This window comes from Sporothrix brasiliensis, assembly GCF_000820605.1.
Source record: "Sporothrix brasiliensis 5110 chromosome Unknown Cont21, whole genome shotgun sequence".
Lineage (NCBI taxonomy): Eukaryota > Fungi > Ascomycota > Sordariomycetes > Ophiostomatales > Ophiostomataceae > Sporothrix > Sporothrix brasiliensis.
The window spans coordinates 351,152-369,609 of record NW_024467140.1 but is presented as its reverse complement, the minus strand read 5'-3'; the positions used below and the strand labels follow the sequence as shown (position 1 = coordinate 369,609).

The following is an 18,458-nucleotide window of genomic DNA, read 5'->3' as shown; positions in this document are numbered from 1 at the left end:
CCTGCTCCGTGGAAAGTATTCAGGGGAACGGAGCATTCAGAGTCATCAACCGAGTCATTGTCGTTGCAGAGGGCTCTGATGGCCGACTGGGCACTCGTGAAGAATTGTCTTGGCGCTGCCCGTCACAAAAGATCGCCGCTTCAAGGATCTCTCCGCTTTCACCTCTGCCGACTCGGCGGCCACATCGACTCCACACGCTGGTCTCGTTCAGGCAGCCGTTCCCGTTTGGAGCATAGCGGGTGGAGAGGGTGAGCGGGTCGTGGCGCCCATCGCGGCCGACACGGCACCGATGCGCGGTACGCGATCCTCATTAGACAAAACGACAAACAAGTGGGACATCGCCGGCCATTTTCAACGACACGCTGGAGTTAACCTGCCGTTGGCAACGACTTATCTCCTGGTCGTCACGGAGCGTCATGGCCTGTGCGTGCGTTTGCTTGCGTGCGTTTGCTGTATTGTGTTTTTCTTTTCTTTTTCTTTTCTTTTTCTTTCTTCTTTTTTCTTTTTTCTTTTCTTTTTCTTTCTGTGACAACATAATCGTCCACTCACAATGGCCAACGAACAACACAAGTGATGCAACACCGCTAGCCAGGGCATCCTTGGACAGGCCGTCGTCGGCTGCAGCCTTGCTCCTTAGACTGAAATGAGGAGAAAAGAGAAATTTGTAACAGACCCAGTGGTGCCGCGTTTCCGTGTGTTGTCGGCATCATTGCAGCCCTTTCTTTCTTTTTTGTTGTCGTCTTTCTTTTCTTTCTTTTCCCTCAACACCCCATGTCCTCCGGCTTTATCAATGCTTTTCTCCGCTCTCCTTTCCGTCGGACCTCCTTTGCATTATCACGGTCTAGATCTCAGTAAATTCTCCGCTCTCCGTTCCATGATTTCATACAAATATAAGACCGAAGACCAAAGGCGCTGTCCATCGTCCTGCATTCGAGCGTCTGCAGTCTCTGCAGTCTTTTCAGCCGGCAACCCGTCATCCAGAATTACCCACAGCCCGGTTCTTGGATCGATTTATCAGCCTGCTGACACAGCATATTGCTGAATCAATATCAACTACAACCAACATGGCACCGGCCGACACAAAGGCCGCTCCGGCCACTGCATCCACAACTTCGACGACCGCTGCCGACGCAGACGATGCTCTGTTTCTGCGCCAGTCCGAGCCATACAGAAGTGACGAGAAGGACGACCACGACGACCACGACGACCACGACGACCACGACGACCACGACGATGTGGTCAAAGACGAGACGGCCGTCAAAGACGAGGCGGCTGTCACACCAGCCCGCTCAGGCTCGGCCACGGCGACATCGACCGCGACCGCCCGCGCCAGCGACATCCACGTCGGCAGCACCGCACCACCACCGCAAGTCGACGCATCCACCACAGACGCCGCAGCGGACGCACCACCAAATCCCAATGCCGCTGGCGACCCCGAGAAACAAGCGGCCGCCGCCGAGCCCGTCCCGCCGCGCTACTCCGTCCACTCCACCTGGGCCAAGCGCTGGATCGTCCTGGGCGCCTCCCTCGGCGCCTTCATCTCGCCGCTCACCGGCCAGATCTACCTGCCCGCCCTCACCGAGATTGCCGCCTACTTCCACATCACCGACGGCCAGGTCAACCTCACCGTCACCACCTACATGATCTTCCAGGGCGTCACGCCCATGTTCCTCGGCGGCATGGCCGACGGCATCGGCCGCCGCCCGACCTTTCTGCTGTGCTTTGTCATCTTCATTGCCGCCAACATCGGCCTGGCCCTCTGCCGCAACTACGCGTCGCTGCTCGTCGTGCGCATGATCCAGTCCGCCGGCTCCGCCAGCACCGTCGCCCTGTGCCAGGCCGTCGTCGCCGACATTGTCAGCAGCGCCGAGCGCGGCCAGTACATTGGCATCACCATCATCCCCATCGTCTTCGCCCCGAGCCTGGGCCCCGTGCTGGGCGGCGTGCTGTCCGAGTACCTGGGCTGGCAGGCCATCTTTTGGTTTTTGGCGATTGTGGGCGCCGTGCTCGGCCTGGGCCTGGCCTTTTTCCTGCCGGAGACCTGCCGCAAGATTGTGGGCGACGGGTCCATCCAGCCGCACCCCTTCCACCGCACGGGCTACCAGCTGATCCAGGACGCGCTGGCCCGCCGCAAGGCGAGCCGCACGGTCGGCACGGTCGGCACGGCGGTCCACGACAACCACGACGCCACCGCCGCCCCGCGCCCGCCGCTCCGCATGCAGGTGCCCAACCTCACGCTGTCCGTCCAGCTGGCCCTCCAAAAGAACATTGGCCTCCTCCTGCTCTACTCGAGCCTCCTCTTTGCCGGCTTCTATGCCATCGCCACCAACCTGCCCGCCAGCCTCCAGGCCTACGGCCTGTCCCAGCTCGAGATTGGCCTCTGCTACCTGCCCATCGCCGCCGGCTCCATCATCGCCGCCTTTGCCGTCGGCCCCGTCATCAACCGCAACTACCGCCGCCACGCCGCCCGCATCGGCGTCGCCGTCGACGCCGCCCGCCAGCAGGACCTGTCCAACTTCCCCATCGAGCAGGCCCGCCTCGAGACCGGCCTGCCCCTCTACTACCTGTCGTCGGCCATCATGCTCGTCTGGGGCTGGGCCCTGCAGCGGCACGCGCCCCTCGCCGTCCTCTGCGTCCTGCTGTTCCTCAACGGCGTCGGCATGATTGGCTTCCAGAACGCCGCCAACGCCCTGCTCGTCGACATCACCCCCGGCCGCGCCGGCGCCGCCGTCGCCGCCAACAACCTGACCCGCTGCCTCATCGGCGCCGTCGCCACCGCCGTCATCAACCCCATGATCGCCGCCATGGGCACCGGCTGGGCGTTTTTCCTCATCGGCGCCCTCTACGTCGCCGCCTCGCCGGGCCTCTTTCTGCTCATGTTCAAGGGCGTCGCCTGGCGCCGCCGCGCGCGCGAAATCGCCGAGCGGCGCCAGCAGCGGCGGGCCGAGCGCAAGGCCGAGCGCAAGGCCCAGAAGGCAAGCAGGGCGGCGGCAGGAGGATGACGTGTCGTATTTTGTTTTCTCTCTTCGTTTTATACCATTTTTGTTCTGATTTTTTTTTTTTTTCAATTTGGATTTGCGACTTTTTCATACATCTGGCGTTATGGAAATTCGTGGGACTCGTCCTGGCGTCGGGTCGGAACCTGTCGTGATCGTCGGTCTGCGACGGTGTGAGATGCGAGATGTGCGATCGGCGTTGATAGGAGTACGGAGCACGGAGTGGCTGCAAAGTAGAAACAAAAGGTTACATTGAACAGGAGTCACAGGAGACGGGAAACAGGAAAGACAAGACACTAATACATGAATACTTTCTACACGTGGTTGCTCCGGTCGCGAGAACAGCAGGAACACAGTTGCGACTTCCTGTCTCGGAGGCAACGGACAGACCGACATGGACGTCTACAGGGAAAGAACGACTGTTGTAAAAGACGTCTTCTCGCCGGACAAAGTAGAGTCCTCCATACAACATACTCTGTAAACACACTCCGTAAACCGTCACCTCATGAGAATTGTCTCAAGACACAAGACGCAATCGCGGAACCAAATCCTGTTCAGCCCAAATTCAGGAGCACGGCACGGCACCCAAACAACGCGTGGTCCCCCCACGCGCAACAAAAAGGCGGCGAGGCAAGTCCTCAAGGAGAAGGGCGTGGGGGCGCCTTCCCACCGTCTCTTTCTCTCTCTCTCTCCTTCCCCTTTCCACGTCCTCCCCTCCAATGCTCCTTCCTCCGGGGTATTGTGGTCCAAGTTCCTGCCCCCTGCCACGCCCAGGTCACACGCTGTCTGGTGTGGCAATTTCCACTTTTTGGAGAAGGTGCGAAGCACAGAGTACGACGGACAGAAGAGGGCTACGTTGACACACAATCACAACTAGAAGGCGCGATGAGAAGAATGGCAAAACAAAGGAAAGAACGATGTGCGTGGGATGCACCCCCTTTTCCACGGCATCTCCCCTCTCGTGACTTTGCATCCCGTCCTTTACCATCACAAATCACAACAATGACAACAAAAAGGTCGAAAACGGAAAACAACATTTCGACCCCTGTCCTTCAGCAACACTCGTCACGCTAGGAGATCCCAAAATCCCAAGCAACCCAAGACTCAAGCGCACCCGCGTCCTTAGCACGACGGAGCTGGGACGAGGGAGCCTGCTTTGTATCGTACATTCAACGTCTCCATCCACTCTTCTCCCCGTCTGCCAATCTCTGCCATTTCGGTTGCATGGCGACTCCTCTCCTCTGCTCTCGTCTTCCGCGCAATTCGTTAGTGTGCTTTCATCACATCCACCCCCCTGCACGGGGCGTCGCCGTACCGTCCTGTTTCCCCAGAGTCAGACAGCCAGAGCAGGACAACAGTAGGAAGTACAATACCCCACGTCTCCAGTCTCCAGCCGCCTCTCCTTGGACGCCTCGAGGGGAACACAACAAAAATGGAACGCCGCCGCGGTGACTCTGGGCAGGCAAAGCCGCCTTTCTTCTTTCCGTGACCGACTGCCTCTTGTGAGCGTGGCTTCTGTTGGCTGTTGGTTTTCGTCGCCTGCTAAGAAGATACGTACCGGAGACCCTCGACCTGCATGCACAAATGCAACAAATGCCCTGTCTCCAACATCCAACGCAAGAACTGCAGAAGCTCTCCGCAAAACACATCCCGTGTTTGGTACAGCCTTTAATTCTTTTTCTTTTTTCTTTTAATTCCTTCATCTTTTTTTTTGTGCCGCCCCATCCCGTTCTGCTCACCCCCTACTGGCCCATCTGCCAAGCTTTCTGTCTCTCATCAAACTGCGTCCAAAATCGGTTCTCGAGTTTCCTTTCTTTTGACTGCTGTCTCTTGTCTCAACCTTTGCCTCCTCTTTTTTACACACAGAAAAAGCCCCCCCTGCTTGTGTAGTACTTTGTACTTTGTACCACATTGCTGCGAACTCGTGGGCAGACAGCTTCCTCTGCTCTTTTATTCGCCTTGTCGACTTTCTTCCACAGCTCCTGCGTGTGCGCCTGCTGTATCACTTTGCTTTCCCCCGATTTACCCCATCTTTGCCCTTTTACCTCCGCTCCCCTTGCGCACTTGTTCACATTTTATTCTTGTTATTAATTCATTTTCTCGTTCCTTCATATTGTCGACAACAACCATCTTTCCGGCTTCTACTCACTTTACGGCCCCCACCCAAGGAAACGTTGACTTGCTTTGAACAGCCGTTTGATCATGCACGGCGCTGCGGTCCGCCGCCTGCCCGAATGTCCACCACTCACCACCACCAAGAGCAGCAGCAGCAGCAGCAGCCGCCAACCCAGCCTCATGCTGCCCCGGGCTCTACCGTCGCCTACAAGCGCGCCAGTCGCAAGGGCGCACCTCGGCGGTATGGCTGTCGCTTTCCCGGCTGCGACAAGGTGTACTCGCGCCAGGAGCATCTTCAGCGACACCAGTTGAATCGTGAGCTCTTTCCTCTCTGTCCACGTCTACCGTTTATATTCATGTCAACATCCACGTCCACAGCCCCAGCTACTTCCACTTCCACCTCTACGTCTAGGTCTACGTCCACGTCTACTCACACAATTTAGACAACCCAAAAGAAATCTTTGCCTGCGACGTCGACGGTTGCGGTCAGCGTTTTGTCCGCGCCGACCTGCTGACCCGCCACAAGAAACGCCACTCCGGCTCCTACACCCCGCGCAACCGGATACAAAGCTTCACCGAGCCAGAACATGCCATCTACTCGTCGGGCTCTGTTGCTGTGGGCATCCTGTCGCCGCCCATCGGACTGCACGGTCACGGGGGCAGCCACATGGACGATTCACCACAAGGCGGGCGCACAGCTACAAACAGCGCATCAGCAGGAGCAGGCGTGAACAGCAGCAGCAGCAGTGGCCACGCTGGTGGCCATGTAAACCATCCACATGCCGGTGGAGGAGGCACCGGCACCGGCACCGGCACCAGCAACACGCGCCTACCATCGTTGCCATCCTTTCCACCACACAGCGTGCCTCGCGACGCCGCCATCTTACTTTCACCCGAGTCGACCCCGGTCATACCCGTTACTACATCAATACCGGTAACAGCATCGCATGTCGGCATGCCTGGTCTGCCCGGTCACAGGAGTGGCCTTCCTCCGACAGCACCACCACCTCCGGCACCTGTGCAACTTCAGGCCGTGTCAACTGCTTGGTCGTCACCAGCACCCTTGACCACGAACATGGGTGGCGACTTTATGCAAACTGACAAAACAGTGAGCTACTATCGGTCGCAAACAGCCCCCCAGCATCAGCAGGAAGAGCAGCAGCAGCAGCAACAACATCACCACCTCCAACAACCACCACCACCACCACCACAACAACAACAACAACAACTCCAGACGCAACCGTTCCATCATCCTCCGCCACAACCTCAACATCCACAGTCCTACCACCACCAACCTCATACCCGCGACGACCCACATGCCCACGCCATCGCGGAAGCGGCACCTGCTATACTGACGTTTGCCACGGCCCCCTACGCCGATCAATACTTGGAGACCCAGAACTTTGCAGACTGGCTGTTCGACGGGCGTGAAACGACGCTCAGCGACTTTAACGTCTCTCATCTCCCCTTTTTAGACGACGGTCTGGAGTCCGCCTTCAACAACAACATTGCCTACGACTACGAGTCCCTGACAAGCCGGTCGCACATTGACACGCCGCCACGCCAGCTCGAGACCAGCGACGAAGTCGTCGGCGACCTCCGCCGCCAAGAGATTGTGCGCTTCTTCAAGGCGTGTCGTCTACAGCAGCCACAGTTCGAGGTGCGCATCCCTACACTCGGACAGGCCCTGGGCGACGACATTCCCGCGCTCAGCGCCGACATGATCCACGACACCCTCTACGAGTTCTGGGAGAACGTGTCGCCGCGTGTCCCTGTCATCCATCAGCCCACGTTCTCGTGCAATCGGTGTCCGCTGCTGTTGTTGGCCGTCATGCTCGCCCTGGGCGCCGCCTCGCGCTACGATCGTGACCAGTCTGGCAGCCTAGTCGATCTGGGCGGCTTTGCCGACATTATCATTACAAGCGCGCGCTTTGAGATTTTGACCTGCGACGAGGCCACGCCGCCCGTCAGTCTGTGGGTGGCGCAGGCGCTGCTGCTGGTCGAGTTTTATGAAAAGATGCTCTCGACACGCGGCCTGCACGAGCGGTCCCAAGTCTACCACTCGGTTACGCTCACCCTGCTGCGCCGTGGCAGCCCGCTCATCGGTCGTTCGGGGAGCGAGTCGCCGCCAGACGAGTCGCAACTGCCGTCGTTGACGGCCACCTCGCCGCCCTCATCCCTGCCACCGCATCCCCATTCGCCGCCGACACCACTGTCCACACATCAACCTTTGGGCCGGCCACATCATCACGCGCACCCCCAGCGCCTGCACCACCAGCACCACAGCCATCGTAGCCATCGTAGCCACCGTAGCCACTTCCATCACCAGCGTGACGGCCAAGCCACGACCGCAGCCGACCTGCAGGCCTGGTGGAACCGGTGGGCCGAGACCGAGGCCATGCACCGGGTCGTCTTTGTGACGTTCTGTCTCGACATTGCCCATGCTGCCATGTTTGGCCACATGGCCGACATGGCGCCGCATGAGATCCGCCTCCCGCTGCCGTGCGACGACAACCTCTGGACGGCCGCCAAACCCGAGGACGTGCGGAAGCTCGACAACGACCTGCGCATGTACGGCGTGCACCCCATTACGTTTTTGGACGGCCTCAAACGGGCGGTGCACGGCATGGAGGTCAAGACACACAGTTTTGGTCGCATGATCATCATGTCCGGCCTGCTGAGCGTCGGCTGGCACCTGCGGCACCGCGAGACGCACCTCAAGTGGCTGGACCTGTCGACGGCGACGACGGCCGCGTCGGCGGTGGCCTCGACCGAGACGACACAGACGCAGCAGGATGCGTGGCGCAAGACGCTGCTGATGGCCTTTGACGGATGGAAGGCGAGCTTTGATCACGTGCAGGATGCGGCGGTGGACGGTCTGGCCACGGCCACATTGACAATCGCTGCGAGCGGGGCCGCCACGACCATGACTACGACCACGGCCACGACCACTGGTTCCCTGTCGTCCTCGGCTTCGTCGTCGTCCTCGCCTTCGCCGACCATCCGTCGCAGCGGGTCCAACGGCCCCATTGAAAGCGCCGCCGTCCTCTACCATCTCGCACACCTCTGCCTGCACGTCGACATTGTCGATTGCCAGGTGTATGCGGGCGCCAAGCGCCTGCTGTCCCGCAAAGTGTCGAGCCGCGACTACACAAACGTCGTGTCCCGCATGAAGGCGTGGGCCAAGCAGGCATCGACGCGCCATGCCATTCTGCACGCGTTCCGCCTGCTGTACCGCGTGCTGGTGGACCCGCGCGGCCGGGGTGCGGAAGGCGGCGTTGGCGGTGTGCGCACGTCCTCGGACGTCTACGACATCTACTCCATCAAGACCGAGGCAGACCCCCACCGCCCCTGGATCATGTACTATGCCGCCCTCAGCATCTGGTCGTTTGTCCGCGCGGTCGGGCAGACCTGGTCTTCGTCGTCTGCTTCTTCCTCGTCTTCGTCGTACGTCGGCCGGCCACGGCCCAGCCACCACGCGCCTCTGAGCCCTCCCTACCAGCGCGTGGTCGCCTACCTGGCGCGCGTGGCCGAGCGGTACGAGCTGGACGAGGCGGCGACGGCTCCCGGTCCCGGCAGTGGCGGGACCGATTTTGCCAATCTGGCGGACCTGGCAGACGGTCTGCCTGATTTGTTGGATTACCTGCAGGGCGTCTTTGCCGAGGCGCACTCGGAGCTGCTGCAAGAAGCACAGGTACGGCTGCAGATGTGCCGAGAGATTATGGCGGGGACCGACAGCGGCATGGAGAAGATGTAAAAGTCGGGTCCTGGGTGGCAATGAAGTTGCCATACGTCATTTGTTGATTTATTACTTAACTCTTTTTTTTTTTTTTTAAAAAAAAAAAAATCTTTATTTCACATGACCGATATTCCATACGCAAATTTTGTGGACGATGGATGATGAAAACAAACTACTTCTAATCTGTCCGACTCGATTCTGGAAGGCACCGTGTTCAACCGCCTCTCTTCCGCCTCTCTTCCGCCGCTCTTCCGCCGGGTCCTCGCCGCACGTTGCCTCGATGTGCTCTTTTAACATGTTTTGGGTTCCGCGGAGGACGGTGCAGTCCCGCGGCTAAGGGCAGAAAAGTGGGGCACATCACGGAGCCCGATGCGTCTATGGTCCGGCTTACCAAGACAAGGGTAACAAAGGACGAGGAGAGACGTCCAGTCAGCGAATGCATTCGCATGCCGTGTGGTGTTCGCAGACTGCAGTACCCCGGATTCTGATTACCAATTCCATCTGGCACGATGCACCGGGCCCGTTGTACGGTGCCTTGCTTTCTTAGTGTCATTTTTGGTGGTCGCCACAGTCAGAGTGTCAGTTCGGCACATGCAATGCAGCCTCGAGGCAGCAGAAGCAGCAGACGCTTGGCCCGGCCTTGCGAATTGTCGGTTTGTCAGGCGAGGCTACGGACGGTTCGTCCGAACCGAGCTGCTTCGCTGTATAAATAGAGTGCGTCCTGAAGCGTCCAGCGCGTTGAGCAAACACCACGGCCAAAAACAACATCACTTGCCATTATCATTCATCGCTTGTCTACCATTTCGTCCACAGCAATGTCCGCCCCTGTCGCCCTCATCCTCGGCGCTGGCTCCAACACGGGCCAGGCCGTCGCGCGCGCGTTTGCCGCCGACGGCTACAAGATTGCGCTGGTGGCGCGCTCGCTGAAGGAGGCAGACAGCGCGGACGGGTACCTGCGCATCCGCGCCGACCTGGCGGACCCGTCGTCGGTGGCGGGCATTTTTGCCAAGGTCAAGGCGCAGCTGGGGGCGCCAAAGGTGGTTGTGTACAATGGTGAGTGTGTGTGTGTGTGTGTGTGTGTGTGAGAGAGAGAGAGAGAGAGAGAGAGAGAGACAGAGAGACAGTAAGAGCTAACATGCCAGCTTCTGGCGGACGGCCGCCGATGCCGCCGCTGGCCACGACGCTGCCCGAGTTCACGACGGTGTTCAACATCAACACGACGACCGCGTATGCCGCCGCCAAGGAGGCCGTCAAGGCGTTTGGCGAGCACTCGGTGCCCACGGGCGTTTTTATTTTTACGGGCAACATCACCAACATCCACCCGATCCCCACCATGGCGCCCATGAGCGCCAGCAAGTCGGCCACGGCCACGCTGATCCAGTCGTACGCCGAGTGGGCGGCGTCGTCGCCGCAGGCCCCGCGCGGGATCCGCTTCTACTATGCCGACGAGCGCTTTGCCGACGGCTCGGCCGTGTACGGCGCCATCAACGGCGAGGCGCACGGCGCCATGTACACGGCGCTGGCGCGGGCGCCGACGCAGGGCCCGTGGCTGCAGACGTTTGTCAAGGGCATTGGGTACAAGGCGTTTTAGTCGGGGGGCCGTCTTTGACCGTGGACGGCAAGGCGCCTCGGCCAAGACGAGCTCACGAGGTTTCGCTCTGTCTAGGATGTAGCACGAGGTACACTTGCGCCGAAGTAGACTCCGTACAAGTACACAAAAGAACACCAAAAGGAAAACAAGCTTTTGTTCGTTGCTTTAGGGCTAACGTGTGCGGAAATCGTTCCGAGTCGAGTGCCTTGATCTGCCGACTCTTGAATCCTTGAACGTGGCACGCCTATGAACGAGCGAAGTGCTTTTATTGGGCCTGCCTCGTGGAGTACATACCTAGTCGCAGTAGCTTGCAAAATTCCAAATCACACCAAGCGTTGAATACACGGCGTCGGCCCAAATATCCCTACAAGGCGAGCCCATATAGTCGCCACTGACGCGCCACGACAATGCACACTCACAGTCCGAACAACACCCCTGGATCCTGCAAGACAAGGCAAGGGAACGAAGAGAAGAAAAGGGGAACAAGGAACCCAGGCACACCGGCGCAACACGGCGCGATGGCTGAGTGGACACCCCGACCCTTAGTATTAACTGGGTTCACATATTTCCACACCCCTGCTAAGCCTATCTGGTCGTCGTCTGACAGCATCTGACGCCCGCTCAAACAAGCTGAACGGACGACTACGACCTACTTTGTTTGCACTACTGTGGACAGGAGTGCAACGCGTGTCGTATCCAGCGTATTCTCTGTGGGGTAAACGCGGTCGACCACAACCAGAGCCAAAACCAAGCGACAAGGTCCTTGCGTATATTGCGATGGGGACGCTTCCGTCTCCATCTGCTGCGCCAACCGCCAGCCGCCAGCCTCGATTTGTCGCGACCCCTGCGCCCCCATCGCAAGCGATCTGCACGGTAACTTAGCTCCTGGCAGTACATCGTAGCTGGACTTGTCCCAAGTGTCCTGAGTCCCCTGAGCCTCCAACGGTTAGTAAACGGCGTGGCCGCCAGTCCTTGTTGGACTGACCATGTTTGACCCTGTCTCCTGTGCTGTGCGTCCCGTCTTCGTATTCATTTGCTACCATGCACTGTCGTACTACCTGCCGTTTCTCGTACCAATCGTACCTGTCTCGAAGTAAAATGCCAATTTGGGATGGTCCATACAAGAAGGCTAATAAAAAAAGGAGATTGCAGGCTCGCAAACAGGTTTCCATGTTTCAATGTTTCGACGGGGCCCTGTTTGGGCATGGCTCGGCTCGTACGTGTACTCTCGTGGCCATGGCCATCGGCGATTGATGGTCGTCGTGCCGGCCACAGCTCCTACTGAGTATATTTAGTCTTGGCACCGCCGACCTCTCTGTCTCAACAACGGTCGTTTGCCGTCCAGCACCGCTCCCACCAGCACACAGTCACCCACCCACCCAAACGCTCCACAACATGCACAGCTTTTCCACACTGGCCGTCGTCGGCGGCTGGGCGCTTGCCAACGCCGTGACCGGTGCCGCCGCCGCGTCGGCCGCGCCCGCGCCCGTCAGCAACACGACCTGCGCCCAGAGCTTCTACATCCTGATCGCCCGCGGCTCGGGCGAGGCCATCTTGCCGCCCGGCCAGTTCAAGTACCCCGACTACACGGGCCTCGCCGCCAAGGCCGCCCTCGACGTCCAGGCCCAGATCCCCGGCGTCGTCGTCGGCGGCGTCGTCTACCCGGCGCTCGACCCGACGGCCCCCGGCAACAACCTGTCCACCTACGCCGCGTCCGAGGCCAACGGCACGGCCGCCATCGCCGACGAGGTGGCTGCCTACACCAAGAAGTGCCCCGGCGTCAAGATTGCCCTCCTGGGCTACTCGCAGGGCGCGCAGGTCGTGCAGGACGCCCTCTGCGGCGGTCTGGGCGACAATGCCGCCTTGTCCGTCGCCGGCACCACCGGCACCACCAAGGGCTTCAATGCGGACCCTCCCATGCCCCAGTCGCTGGTGGAGGACAATGGTATGCCGTCCTCTGTCCTTTACCCCCTCATTTGTTCACACGAGACGTCGTTGACGTGCTAACCCGCGCGCATCCAGTCTTTGCCATCGCCTTGATTGCCGACCCGACCCACATTGCCAACACCTCCTACGACCACGGCAACAGCACGCGCAACGGCGTCTTTGCCCGCACCAACACCACCGCCTGCGACCCCTACGTCGCCAAGGGCCTCTACGGCGCCTGGTGCCAGGCCGACGACCTCTTCTGCGACAGCGGCTCCAGCGCCCTCGTCCACACCTACGAGCCGCTCACCTACGAGAACCAGGTCGCCCAGTTCCTCGTCGACCGCTGGAACAACGTCACCAAGGACGCGGCCTCCCCCTCGGCCTCGGGCTCGCCGTCCGGCACGGCGTCGGCGCCCTCGGGCACGGCCACCAAGGACGCGGCCGGCCGTGTGGCGGGCACCCTGGGCCAGCCGATGCTGGCGGCGGCCAGTGTCCTCTTGGCGGCATGGCTGCTGAACTAGGGGGAAAGCATGGCGTGTGCGGCGTATTTGTTTCTTATGTACCGTTGATAGCTGTGAAGGCATAATAAAAGTTGGACTTTATTTCAACGGATTCAAAACATGAACTGGAAAACAGAAACGCCGCCCGATAAACCGGGACAGTCAGCCATTCGGATTGCCACACTGACTTGCAAACAGACAAAAGTGATCACCCAACGCAACAGCATTGCACTGGTACTGTATAAAGAACAGTACAGAACCAACAACCAGAAGACATCCGGGTTGACAGTCTATCCATCTGCATTTAGCCAGCCAGTAACCAGTATCGGAAACACCAAGAGCAGATCGTGCGGCAGTGCTGTTGTGCTCTGTTATTGTATGTGAAATATGTAGATGGAAGTGGGTGGCAGTGTCTTGTGTAAGTCGTGGCGTTATTTTTAGTCTTGCCGTTTTGGGCAATGGCCATGCTTGGCAGACACTGTCGCCGTCATCACGACTCTGGACTTTATCCTCCCGTCACGTCGCAGACCCGGTCTCGGACCATTGCTTGTTCTGTTCTGTTTCTGCTTCTTTTTTTAACGCAGAGTTTGTCTTTTTATTTCCTGGGCTGCCATTTGTCACGTTCTCGGATACGGTGGAATTCTGAGACAGACGATGGGCGATCGCACATGCAGAGGTGAGGAGCAGAGGTGAGGACTCGCCCAGGGCGAATGTATGTCGTAAAGAGAGCAGAGGTGATATGAAAAAGAAGGGAAGGAAAAAAGAATAAGTCTGGGTCGGCCCGCTTATACGAGACGTCAAGTGGCAGTTGCCCCGGCCTTCTGTTCTGCTCTCTCTTGCCCTCACGTGAATTTTCGGTGGCGTCGCCGACGATCAAACATGGCAGGAGCGGAGACCAAGAAGGACGGAAGGCAGGACCGGGATGCAGGCCAATCGCGACTGCAGAAAACAGGAAAGAACATTGTGCCAAGAAGGAAAAAACGAGGAAAGAGGAAGGAACACGTCAAAGGAAGGAGCGAGATGCACTGCACACACAAGGAAGGCGCGCCACTCGAGCACAGAAATCCACCTTCCCGGAACGGCCGCATGCACACATCCACGCACCTGCCGGATCGCCGCCTTCCGTCTGTGCCCCTTGTCTGTCTGTTTTCTTCTCTTGTCGTCTCTCTTCCTCGTATCTCCTCCTCTTTCTCCTCTCTCCTCCCCCCCCCCCCCCCTCCTCTCTTCTTTGCCATCCACGTCTTCACACAGCACAGTGATCTACCGTCCCCTCGGCTTCCACATCATGTTCCAGATGAATACAACCGGATTGAGACCACGCCTGCGTCGTCCGTGGGTCGTCTCTTCTTCTGACGCCGGGTTGTCCATCACCAGATGCGATAGATGCGATGCTGGGAACAGGGCGAGATGTTGCCCTCCGCAGCAGACCAGGTCGTGACAGCGACCGCCTCTACAAGATTGTCGTCGTGTCTGATCGGTACATCGTCTACGTCTTTCCTTTCCTACATATACCTTGCCATCCCTTCTTGGTCGACCCCTGACCCCGTCTGGTCTGTTCTTATTCTGATCTTTCGTCTCTTGTTCTGCTTCCTCTTTCTTCCCTTTCTGATCTCTCTCTTCCTCTTTCTCATCAAACTCCTCTACATGGAGTCCTTCGAGACAACTCTCGACACCAATATGGCCGGCCATCGATATTGACTTTGAGGTTTCAGTTGCTTGACTGTCTAATTGTTTTACATTTACACCACCTCCTTCTTTAAAGCTGGTCTTTTTGCTGTCTTTTGTTGCTCTTTGGCAACAGTTCTCTCTTTTATACCCTACGCCTCGTGGCCCCGTGATGGAACCGTCCTCACGCCCGCAATCCACGCTGTCAACTGACCCCGAGTCCCTCATTTTGAGAAAGAAAGACGTGAAGAAGACGAAGACGACGAAGACGACGAAGCAGACGAGGAAGTCGAAGAAGTCGAAGAAGTCGAAGAAGTCGAAGAAGGACACAAAAGAGACAAAAGAGACAACGTCGAAGCAAAACAATCCGAACCGGATGTCACAAAATCACCCACAACAACAAACACAACAAACACAACAACCGAAACACAGCCGCCAACATGTCTCTCGACAGACACGACGTCCGCACACCACGCTCGCCCTCCTTGCCACCATCCTCCTCGCGCTGGCCTCCGTCGCTGGCATTGTCCTGGGCGTCTTGGCCACCGCCGTCCTCCATCTCCAGGTGCCTTCTGATGTGCCCAGCCGCATCGCCGTCTTTGGTGCGTCCATTGGCGGCGTCGGCCTCGCCGTCGTCCAGGCCATCGATCTGTGTTCGCGCTCCCGCCACCTGATTTTTGCCTGCCTGCTCACCACCCGCCTGGTCCTCCTTGCTTGGGTCGCCTCTGTCGTGCTGACGAGTCTGGAAGTGGCCCAGACGGTGCGCGACGCCACCGTCTCGTTCACGCTCGCGGCGCAAGCCGTCTACCTGAACCTCATGCTCAGCAGCGTGGGCTTCCTGTCAAGTGCAGTGCTGTCGTTCTGTCTCGAGCGAGCGACCCGGAAAGGCCAACAAAATGCGCATGACGGAGACGTCGAGGACGATGATGTGGATGGCCTCCTCGACAAAAGCGTCTCCCAACGGGGATCGCTCTCCGCCGAGACCCATTCGGAAAAGAACGTCGACCCGGCAGACGAAGAGCCCCGACCCAAGAAGCTGCTCTTTTCCTACAAGACCACGACACAGCTGATGGACGACACCCCAGCCAGCCGTCGAGCCTCCATGGTCTCAGCTGCGGTGGTGCCGCCAGCAGCGCAGCCGGTGGTCCAGCCAACGGTCCGGCCGTCTACGTCGATCAAGCGCAAGCCCGTGCACCCTGTTGCTCGGCCTGCAGCGTCGGCACACTCGGCTGCTGACCGGCGCAAGAGTGTGATGCCGCCCGCCATATTCTCGGATCCGTTTGCGGACCCGGTCGAGGAGAATCCCTTCTTGGACAGCAACCGCTTCGACGCTGGGCTGCCAGAAGCCACGACTGTCACGACTGCCACGACCGCCACGACTGCTGCAACGGCACCGGCTCCTACGCGGTCTCGGCGGCTCTCAAGACTGTCCACCCACGACTTACCCAAGCTCATCACATCCGTCGAACCAATTCCAACAGACTCGACCTTTTACCTGTCCTCCAGTGGAAGCAGCAACTACGACAACGACGAGGACAAGGAACAGACGGCGCAGCCGATGGAACCCCCCCAAGTATCCATCCTGCCCTACTCACCGGCTGTGAAGCGACCGCGGTCCGTCGTGCCACCTGTGCCGCAGGTGCCGGTTCCAAAGGTGACGGCCGCTCCCATGCCGCAAACCCTGCCGCAAACCCTGCGGCGCAAACCTGTTGGCAGTGCCGGCCCGGCGGCTGCCACGGCACAAGCCGGTCCTATCAAGAGGAAGCCAGTGCCGTCCATGCCCGCTGCAAGAGCCACGGCGCCAAAGATGGAGACTCCAGAACCACTCTCGCCCATGTCTCAGCCGTCTGCTGCCGTTCCTCCCATTCTCGCACTCCCAGTTGCCCTCCCCGCTACCACAACACAGATTCCCATGCACTTCGCCTCGGCCGTGTCGTCGCGCAAGTCGTCCAATGCCTCGGACATGTCCGAGTCAGACGCCTCTGTCGCGTCATCGTACACTACGCCGTCCCTGGCCGACATGGTCGCCTCGTCCTTACGGCGTGGATCGGTGTCCGTGTCCGTGTTCACGGCCGTGTCCGAGGTGTTTGCGGGTGCAAGCACAACGGCGTCCTTGTCCACCCTCTCCGTGGCCTATGCACAACCTCGTGTGTTCGACCAGCCTATTGTCCGCAAGTCGTTTATTGCGACGACCAACACGATGATGACGTCGACGACCAACACCTCCACCACCACCAATGGAAGTGGAAGCGAGGCTCATGCACGGCGGCCGTCGCAAGTCTCGATCATGGAGACCATTTACTCGCCGGCCGACGAACCTGGAAGTGACGAGGGCAGCGAGGACGGCGACAAAACCAGAGGCGAAATGGCCGACGAAGGCTACGACGCCGACTTGGCGGCCATGGTCCGGCAAGAGGCCGAAGCGGCTGCTGCGGCGGCTGATGCCGGAAGGCGGTGGCTTGAGCCGTCGCGGGATTCGATGAGAGACTCGATGCGGATGGAGCGCACGACGTCCATGTCCAAGCACCTGTCGAGGAAGCCGTCTCTTTCGCCCGTGGAGGAGCAGGAGCAGGAAGGCGAGGAGGACGGCGTCAAAGTCGACGAGGACAAGGCGGATGAGGTGATTGAGGTGGCTGAGGTGGACAAGGGCGACGAGAACGAGGACGAAGAGACAGTCAACGACGAGGATGGCAAGGCGAACCCTTCTGTCCACACCATTGTCGTCCATGAGCCCGCGGGCTTCACTGCCACCGGTCTGTCACGCACCGCCAGCCGCATGCGCAAGGCGGCACTACGGGCAGCAGGTCAAACGGCGCAGACGGCGAACACGGTGCAAACGACACAAGGAGCTGTCACTCCCGCAGCCTCCACGTACGTCCCCGCGTACACCCGCCGTCGCCTGTCGACCGCCAACTACAACTTTTCGCGTCCGATGCGGGCCACAGGCGACAAACGCGTGTCTCTCGTGTCCACCATGTCCTCCACAACCACGAAGCGAGCCTCCGTCATCGTCGTTCCCTCTGTGCCCCAGACATCGCTGCTGGCCAGCCCGCGCTCGCGCGTGCGTCGCCAGCTGCTGCAGATGCTGCCCGTGCAGCACCGGCCGATCACACTCGTGAAGCCGGTTTCGTTTGTCAAACCCGTGAAGGCGGTCAAGGTGACGACGCCCCGCAAAGGCCGCCAGTCCCTGTCGGGCCGTCGCCACCGTCGGTCGCTGTCGCTGAACTTGGCGTCGCTCAACACGAGCGACGATGCGTTGTCGTCGTCCTCGGCGTTGTCGTCGGCGGCGTCGTCCTCGTCGACCTCGTCGACCTCGACTCTCTCGTCAACCTCCGCCTCGACGTCGGCACGTCACAAATCGTACCGCAGCACCTCCCTCGCCAAGACAGCCCAGCGTGCCCGCCGCCGCAACCTCGTCCGCGGCCGCCACCTGGCCGGCCTGCGGAGCAGCACACTGCGGCCCTCGGCGTCCATGTCGGCGGCCCAGCGCCAGTCGTCGGGCAGCGACCGTCTCTCGCCGCACACGCCCTATACACCCTACACGCCGCGCAACCGGCCCATCTCGCCCATGACCTTGCTGATGGGACGGCGGTAGGTGGTGTGCGAGTTTTATTTTCTTCTTTTGACTTTGTCTTCTCTTTCTTTCTCTTTTGCTTGTCGTTTTGTTTTGTAATAATACCCGCCCGCGAGGCAACCCTGCGTAGACAACAGTGCAGGGACGAATGCAGCATAATGGATTTTGGATTTTTTTTTCTTGGCGTACCGTTTTCTTGATCGTGACGTTGCTCGACGGTTTGGACCGCCCACTATTTTGATGATTCGCTGTGACGGCCTTTTACAGGCCTCCATGACGACGACCACAGTCTCGTCCTGTTGCTTTTGCTGTCAAAAATATCCGGAGCAAAGAAAACGCCAAGCCTATC

At 59.4% G+C, this 18,458-nt stretch overlaps 5 protein-coding genes across 5 annotated transcripts; all 5 read left to right on the top strand.

The window, feature by feature from the left end:
* Window positions 1-1,064: 1,064 nt before the first annotated feature.
* SPBR_04810 (MFS multidrug transporter) lies at window positions 1,065-3,002 on the top strand (the record flags this gene model as incomplete). Its single annotated transcript, XM_040763087.1, has 1 exon — window positions 1,065-3,002. The coding sequence occupies one exon, from the start codon at window positions 1,065-1,067 to the stop codon at window positions 3,000-3,002; it is 1,938 nt and encodes a 645-aa protein (XP_040615152.1).
* A 2,228-nt stretch (window positions 3,003-5,230) lies between these two features.
* On the top strand, window positions 5,231-8,868 carry SPBR_04582 (uncharacterized protein; the record flags this gene model as incomplete). Its single annotated transcript, XM_040762859.1, has 2 exons — window positions 5,231-5,426; window positions 5,555-8,868. 2 exons carry the CDS (start codon window positions 5,231-5,233, stop codon window positions 8,866-8,868), a joined length of 3,510 nt encoding a protein of 1,169 aa, XP_040615151.1.
* A 797-nt stretch (window positions 8,869-9,665) lies between these two features.
* Window positions 9,666-10,441, top strand: SPBR_05266 (uncharacterized protein; the record flags this gene model as incomplete). The annotated part of the gene is made up of 2 exons (XM_040763543.1): window positions 9,666-9,903; window positions 9,993-10,441. 2 exons carry the CDS (start codon window positions 9,666-9,668, stop codon window positions 10,439-10,441), a joined length of 687 nt encoding a protein of 228 aa, XP_040615150.1.
* A 1,395-nt stretch (window positions 10,442-11,836) lies between these two features.
* Window positions 11,837-12,891, top strand: SPBR_05140 (Axe2; the record flags this gene model as incomplete). The annotated part of the gene is made up of 2 exons (XM_040763417.1): window positions 11,837-12,386; window positions 12,464-12,891. 2 exons carry the CDS (start codon window positions 11,837-11,839, stop codon window positions 12,889-12,891), a joined length of 978 nt encoding a protein of 325 aa, XP_040615149.1.
* A 1,816-nt stretch (window positions 12,892-14,707) lies between these two features.
* Window positions 14,708-18,130, top strand: SPBR_04596 (uncharacterized protein; the record flags this gene model as incomplete). The annotated part of the gene is made up of 1 exon (XM_040762873.1): window positions 14,708-18,130. One exon carries the CDS (start codon window positions 14,708-14,710, stop codon window positions 18,128-18,130), a length of 3,423 nt encoding a protein of 1,140 aa, XP_040615148.1.
* Window positions 18,131-18,458: the final 328 nt, after the last annotated feature.